We start from the raw sequence: 8375 nt of genomic DNA, 5'->3' as shown, positions 1-8375 counted from the left end.
AATTGATAACTTATTTTTGTATGTCGATTAAGAATGCATACTTAATTTACATGCATGAATTTGATGCTAGAATATAAGTGAATTTCACCTAATCGTTATGAACTTATATTCACAAGTAGTGAAGGTTGTTATCCACAATCGTGTTAAGTGAATTCTAGGCTGGATTAACATGCGTATTCCATAGTTATGAATGCATAGTCAATGTTTATGATTTCCGTTGAACTTAATGATCTTTGTTGAATGTCTCTATCATGCGTATTCCATAGTTAGGGACTTTGATGAGGAATAATTTGGTTGTAATGCGTATTCCATTCAATCCAATGAATCTAGGGAAATCTAAGAGTTAATTTAAGCGGACCTAATTAACTTGGAACATTGTCATTCACAATTTATTGAAAGAACAACTGAAAATCAATTTAGGTTGCATATGTGTCATATGTGGAGAAGAACCCTCTAGCTAGTCCGTCACCTATCCTTTCACCTTAATTCATGCTTTTGTCAATTCTGTAATTTATTTAAATTTAATTTACTTCTCGTCAAAACCAAACCCCCCCCCCATTATTAAATTATATTATTTAGTTAGTGTTCATTGTTGTTAGTCTTTTAATTCAATTTCCGTCCATTTTAGTTCCTAGTGTCTAATTTAATTGTTTTCATTATTTTGAGTCATTCTAAGTATGTTTCGAGTTATTAGAGTTTTTAGCCTAGTTTTGTGTCCTTGAGTCTTGTTTAATATTTTAAAATTAATTTAGAATAGATTAGCAATCCCTCCTAATCCCCGGCCTAGAACGATACCCTACTTACATCTATACTACAATTGTCAAAAAGAGGGTTTAATTTGTGTGTCAAGTAATTCTCGCATCAGTATGCAAGTGTGACATGTGTGGAGAAGAACCTCCTAGCTAGCCCATCATCCATCTAATTCACCAAATTTCGTTAAAATCTGTTTAAGTTTTTCTAGTTTTATTTCACTTAATTTTTGTTCAAAACCAAATCCCCTTTTTCTTTAGAGTGTCTAACTAGTTAGAATATGTTTTAGAGTGTGTGTTTAAAGTGTTTTGAGTCAAGAAAACCCAAAAATTCGTCCAAATGAGTGTTAGAGTTCAAATCTGCACAGTTTGTGTTTTTAGGCAGATTTGAGTGTTTTTGTGCTGTTTTGAATCTTTTGAGTTGTTTTAGTGTTTTAGAGTTTCGTTTTGCATTCTCTGAGTCTAGTTTAGTGTTTTAAACTTTGTTTTACGTTTTTGAGTCAGTTTTAAGTGTTTTTGCAATCCCTCATAATCCTCGGCCTAGAACGATCCCTACTTACGTACTTTGCTACAATTGATAAAAAAAGAGTTTAATTTGTGTGCTTATATATTTCGCATCAACTACTAATGGCTTGATCCTTGTTTAGGGTGTATAGGCAGTCTAACGAGACGTTAGATGCAGTCATACAATAATTGAGAGTAAACAATTGAAACAAAGCCTTGTTTGGGGAACTGGGCAAGGTGAAGGATTTTGGTAAAAAGGTGAGATTTAACCTTATGAATTGGTGATTAATGTTGGTCATACATCAATGTGTAAAGAATGAAGAATTTGATGTAAGGAAACATAAGTAATGATAATCAATTAAACTAGTGTTTAGTTGGGCTTGTCACCTATAATTATCCCCGAAAATGAATAATTCGGGAGTAGGGAGCTTATGCATTTTTATGCCACATATATATATATATATATATATATATATATATATATATATAATTGGAAATGCTATAACGTGGTTAAGTATTAGATTTCATCATGGTTTATTTATATGTATATTACTCGCACACAATTATTATGAACGCTTTGAAGTGCAAAGGTGAACGCAGGACACCCAGGTAAGTTCAGGTGAATTTATGGTGTTAGTTGAAATCATGGGGTTATGGTATGACTACATGTATGTTTAGGCAACTCCGACCTTGTCGTATAGGTTGCAATGATAGGCAACTTCGACACTGTCATACAGTTTGCCCATGAATTGTATATGTTACAATAGATACAGTTAGAGCTCATAAATCTGCACCCCGGTGTTAGTGCTCCCACCCGTGGCCAGGGCACAGTCCTTCACGTGATGTTCACCTCCCGCACCTTATGCTCACCTTGGATCCAAGGTAGGTGAACAGTCTTGTCGTACATACCACTTTAGGTGGTTCCGACTTGTGTGCAGGTATACTTATTGAGCTATGAATAAGTCGTACATATCACTAGAGGTGACTCCGACTTATGAGCTAGCATATGTGATGAGATATGTGATGAGCTAGCATATATGATGAGATATGTGATGAGCTAGCATATGTGACGAAATATGTGATGAGCTAGCATATGTGATGAGATATGGGTAAGTTGTACAAGTCACTATAGGTGACTCCGACTTGCGTGCTAGTACTGGTTATTAATCACATGATTATTGATATTGCCAATGCGATGCTGTGTTGTGATATATTTATGATCTTTCTAAAAACTATGTAGGTGTCACAGAGAGGAGTTATAATGTTTTATATGGGTTCTATTAAAATTTCATTTCCAGGGTCACTCACCATTGACTTGTTTTCGCCCTCCAAGTTTTATTAGTTGAGTTTTCTTATCGTCGAAGATTCATGGCGATTCTTAGTATTGGAGATTATTTCGAGGGTACGATTTTTAATTCACTCTACTGTACTTGCTTATGCTCTAACGTCAAGTGTGAAGTGGGTTCATTTCTGCTCACCAGCGCATGATGGTATTTAGGCACTCTTAGGTTTAAAGTTATTCACATTTTTCCACATCATCATACTTTATGGCTTCGTCACCCTCCAGCTGTTCGGCCAACACAGCTCGATTCAGAGTCCTAGTGGACATCTCGGGTTAGGGTGTGTCAATATTTATATTTTAATATTTTTAATCCCACAAATTATGGTTTTTTAATTTAAAATCTCATTTATATAAACAACTAAAATTTCTAATTTTTAATTAAAAAAATATAGTAATGTATATAGAAATAAATTATCACATTAATTTCAAGGACCTTGATCAAAAATTAAAAACCAACAAGATTTCAATAAAAAATATTCATAACTAAAGATCACATCCGAAGTCTCCCTTAGTAATACATGCATAGAAATATCATAATCAAAACCAAGATGATATTTCCCCATGTTGATGGTCTATTGCTTTTGAAATCAACGGCCACGTTTGTTGAAATGTACGACTCCGATAAATCGCTAACCGTATAATTTGGGTTTGATCCATACAAAGCTTGAACACCTTCAATGTCATCAAGATGCAAATCGACCTTCCTGTCCCGAGGCTTCAAACTCGGATACATAACAGCCTCTTTCACCAAACTATGCCCCAACCCTAGTAAATGTCCAATCTCATGCACCGCCACCGACTCCAAATCCACGGCCACCATGGACTTCTCCTTCCGAAAGTCCACTGCCCACCTCTCCGCTGCATCAAGGTGGAGCCTTCCGCTCACAGGCGAAAACGAGTGGGCCAAAATCCCTAGCACCCCATCAAAAGGCTCTCCATCCCCATGATCACCGCTATAAAACCCTATTTTGATGTCGGCAAAGCCGTAGTCATTAGTCTCCATGAAACTCACCGGAATCACGGATGCCCATCTGGAGAAAGCACGTTTAAACACATGCTGTATATCGGATAAGCTCAAGTAGTTAATCAGGTTGTCATTAGAGATTGCGTAGGTGAGTGTCATGGGCTTCATACGCACCCACCTAGGTTTTTCAGGAAAATACACGTAATGTTGTATGCCATGCAACGTGAAACTATGGTGTATATACTCTGATTTTCTGGCGGCAGCGTAGCTGTCGCTCCGAGCATAGAAGAATGCCTCGATTTTCTTCAATGTGTCGGAGGCTATCGTTGGCACTGTTCTAGTGGAAAAGGATGGCGTTACGTTTAGCAGCAACAAGAAGAAGAAGGAGAGGTAGAGACAATAACTGAATAACAGAGACATGGCAGGAAAAGCTAGCAGTTAAAGGGATTGGAGGGTTTGGAAGGTAGCTTTAATATGAAGGACAAATAAAATGTTAGGGATAATTTGGTTCTAGCCATACTGAAATTATAACGGAGTGTTGGGAGGAATCTGTGTGTTGTTTTATGGTAGTAGGTCCTTTTCATTACTATGTGAAGATCCGACTTTTCAGTTGCTTTTGATCATGATTTGAAATATGAGTCAATAAAATTGTAACAATTAATCATGGGACTATACTAACGGATCTAGCAATAATAACACAGTGACCAAGTACTACGGTTTAGTGATATTCCTCTTCACTTATAAGTGATAGGTCTTAGGTTCGATTCTCGCCATAGGCAAATTTCAACTACATTATTGCTAGCCTATTATGAGGTTTATTCCACTCTCCCATCCCTTTTTTCTAAATAATATCGTTTGTTCATAAAATAAAATAAAACAATAATAAAACAGTGTGAAACCAACTAATAGATTTATCCTAAATCGATCCTGTAACCGTTGATGAGGATGATCCGGCATATGATGCTCAGATAATGTTGTGCTAACACCTGATACCAACACTGAATGTATATGATTATCTATATCCTATAAATGTACTCTTAATTAATTAAGCTTTCTTTTCATGTTAATTTTGATTAAAAGATCTGTCATATATATACTCATCACATTTCTCACAAAAATGGAATCCACTTGTTGACACATTACTCATTAATTATTGCAATCTCATTTGGTTAAAAGTATCTTTATATACATACAAGCGATATTTCATTTATATTTATCTAAACTATAATTACAGAATGTAGAAAAAGTGTACATGTTCTAACCAAGTTGAGTAAGTCCAAATTTGGTTGGTTAACTCCTAACGGATTTAGCTTCCATCCCGGGATCTCTGCCATCCCTCCAAAAGCCCCAGATCCTGTAGTTGTTGATTCCAAAAAAAAATCCTATTTATTTCATAACCTTGCTAATCTAACGTTAATTTCATTTGATATAGAGGACAAAGCTCCATTTAGTATACCTATTGAATTCCTACTAATACCATGTTCCATACTAATAGTTAATCTGGTGGTGGTTTGGGAAATCATTAGCTTCCAGGTCCAATGTTGGTTGTTGATCTCTAGTTTGGTATGTATGGTAAGAAAAAAACTAAAATGCCCGATGATTTGCACTCATGGTCGTTAGGATGCTATGATAATTTTAGACGTGTGGATGACTCAATCGGTCAAACTTGAGAAAGCAAGCAGCTAGTGTGCTGCTTTCTTAGATTTGGACTTAAAGAGGACTCAATGTTGGACTCTTTGAAAGTCACGAACAACTACCATGTTAGGAAACTGCAAAACATAGAGTTGCTTCCTTACTACTAAAATAAATTTTTACTGTTAGTTCATATATTACTTGTCAAGGAAGCTTGACACTACCTACTTTCTAACAGAAAAATCATTGGTACAGCAGCTATCTGCAATATTATCAATTCCAACTGCTGTACTATTGAGTTTATGTGGTTCTACGGATATGCTTTTTCCCACTGTTCCAAAAAACCCAGCCTAGCATAGTCTAGGCCCCCCGCCTAGGCGCTAGACGGTTGGTCACCGTTTCGATTAATGCTTAGACGTTTGGAAATTAAGAAAGGGTGCCTAGACCGCCTAGGCACCTTGCCTAGCCTACCCAGACCCACCTAGGCACCCGCCTAGGTTGCGACTCACTTAGATAGAAAATAGATAACTTTCATTTTGCATTTTTTTTTCAATAAATTGTAAGAGACTTGTTGAATACTTAAATGAATACACATTGTATGCATGTTGCCCATGTTTTCATTATGTTCCAATATTTCCTAATATATATATTATTCTATTTTGTAGTTTATAATGAAATTATATATATTTTAAGAATAAACAGACACTTATTTACAGGAAATATAATAAATTTACTTAAATTTGCTTACTCCGCCTAGGCACTAGGCCCTAGCTTACTGTCCGACTAGCGCCTAGCGTCTCTTAGAACCTTGTTTTTTCCTCAAAGTTTATAGATTGATAATTGAAAGATAACAAACGTTATTAACGCCTAACCATCCTATTTGTAGTGCCTCTTAAGGAGCTTTAGCAGTCCAATATAATTAAAATTAAACAATTAATAACAAAATGTGATAACAACGTCTTTAAAATTTAAATCCTTATAAAACATTGTAAAGATAAAATTTGGCTTAAAGTGCCCTTACATCACATCAAATTGGTATGTTTGATGCGCGTTGTTGTTCCTTTAAAACGACGGGTCATCAGAGTCAAATTTGCAAAACATACATTATTCTTGCTGCCTAACTTGTGTCTCTAATCGAACGGGGACCATTACTGACTTCGGATTAATATGTGTGCTAATTTGTTTAGTTTTATTTTCAATTGTTTTAATGTTCAAGCATTGCTACCAGAAAAACACTAGCAAACTAAAATAAATTGGTAAACCAACTTGTCAGTACGATGCATTTAGAGGAATCAATTTTAATTTTCTTAAAATAATTTTAGGGAGCTTTAACAAAAAAATGGCTTGGGCTAATTTTCATTTAACCAAAAATCGCCCTAAACTATTACTTGAAAAAAAACTTAAGTTTTAACCATAAGGATATATATCAAATCCTTAAAAAAACAAAAAACATGCGCTCAATAAAAAGCCCAACCCACAGAACAATTACTATTCCAAAAATGCCCCTAATGGAACTTTAACGCAGACCCGTTACCAAAACAACGGTTACCACTTTCAATCCACCAGCTCCACCGCCTTAATTATACCAACCACTCCTACAAACTAGCAAATAGAACCAAATTTGAACCCCACAAACAATAATCCATTCCGCAAAATCCAATTTCAACTTCAAAATCCAATTTTCAAACAAAAATGTGCACATCAATGGTAGAAGAACAACAAATTTCCGACGAACAAGAGGCACTAAACCGGAATCTTTGTTAAATTCTGACTTTGAAATTCAGTAATATGTATGTTTGCATGTTCGTGATTCCATAAACCTATCAATTCTTACTTAGAAAACACTACAAAACGATTAATTTTCTTTTTACTGCATTATGATAACTACTCATTTTTTTTCGAAACTGAAATTCCATATGTTTCCTACTTTTTCAATTTCATGTATAACTTTGGGATAGTTCAAGCAATATTGTGTGTTATTTTTGCTTCAAATCTACAATTACTGTTGATTATATTGTTCTAGATCAAGAAATAGTGTTTATTTTGTTACAGCTCATAAATATTGGGGGTTATTTTTTTATCAATTTCACAAAATAGTGAGCGTTATGATGCTTAAATTCCAGAAATAATGTTCGGTTTTGCTCATTTTCCATATAAATACCGTGGAATATTTCATAAATAGTGTGGATTAATTTTTCTAGATCCATAAACAGTGTTTAATTGTTATATCTCATAAATATTGGGGGGGTTATTTTTTATCATTTTCACAAAACAGTACGGGTTATTATGCTTTAATTCCATAAACACTATTGCCTTTTTGTTCTAGTTCAAGAAATAATGTGCATTATGTTAATTCATAATCATAAAAAGTGGGGGATGTTTTGTTGTAGTTCACGGACTAATGTTGATTTTGCTCCCTTTCATAAACAATGTGGATTGTTTTGGGTTTGTTTGCTTCCTTCCATAAACAATGTGGGTTATATTGTTCTAGATCCAGAAATAGTGTGGGATATTTCATAAACAGTGTTTATTATTTTACATATCATAAATATTGGAGATTATTTTATCAATTTCACAAAATAGTACAGGTTACTAAGTTGTAATTCCATAAACACTATTGTTTTTTGTTCTAGTTCGAGAAATAGTGTGCGTTATGTTAATTCATAACCATAAAAAGTGTAGGATGTTTTGTTGTAGTTCATGGACTAATATTGATTTTTCTCCCTTCCATAAACAACGTGGGTTGTTTTGGTTTAGTTTTGTTCCCTTTCCTTATAAATAGTGTGGATTGATTTTCCTCCCTTTCATAAATATTGTAAGTTTACTTTTGTTTTTGGTTAGTTTGATGTAATTCCACAAGTAGAGTTTATTTTCGTACCTTCCAGGAACATTGTGGCTTATTTTGGTTCATTTCATAAATGGTGTGAGTTTATTAAGCGTAGTTCCAGAAATAACATGCGTTACTTTGATATAGTTTAAGAAATAGTGTCCTAACAATTTTCATTGATGCTGATGGAACAAACAAAACCACGTACAAAGAAGAGTAAAACTAATAAAAAAGAAGGTAAAAAAAAGAAGGAATATGAGAAATCAGTCAAAGACGAAACACCTGAGGGTGCAAAAAGATATCATTGCACTCATATGTGCCCACCTCATTCAGTGACTGCAGTTTACTAAATCTGAA

General features: G+C 34.6%; 1 protein-coding gene across 1 annotated transcript; it reads right to left on the bottom strand.

The window, feature by feature from the left end:
- Nucleotides 1-3033: 3033 nt before the first annotated feature.
- Nucleotides 3034-4040, bottom strand: LOC103425134 (metalloendoproteinase 4-MMP-like). The gene has a single exon (XM_008363203.4). It carries the CDS (start codon nucleotides 3977-3979, stop codon nucleotides 3104-3106), a length of 876 nt encoding a protein of 291 aa, XP_008361425.1. The 5' UTR covers nucleotides 3980-4040; the 3' UTR covers nucleotides 3034-3103.
- Nucleotides 4041-8375: the final 4335 nt, after the last annotated feature.

This window comes from Malus domestica, chromosome 02 (assembly GCF_042453785.1).
Source record: "Malus domestica chromosome 02, GDT2T_hap1".
NCBI lineage: Eukaryota > Viridiplantae > Streptophyta > Magnoliopsida > Rosales > Rosaceae > Malus > Malus domestica.
Note: the sequence above shows the minus strand (reverse complement) of the source record. Positions and strands in the feature narration are given on the sequence as shown.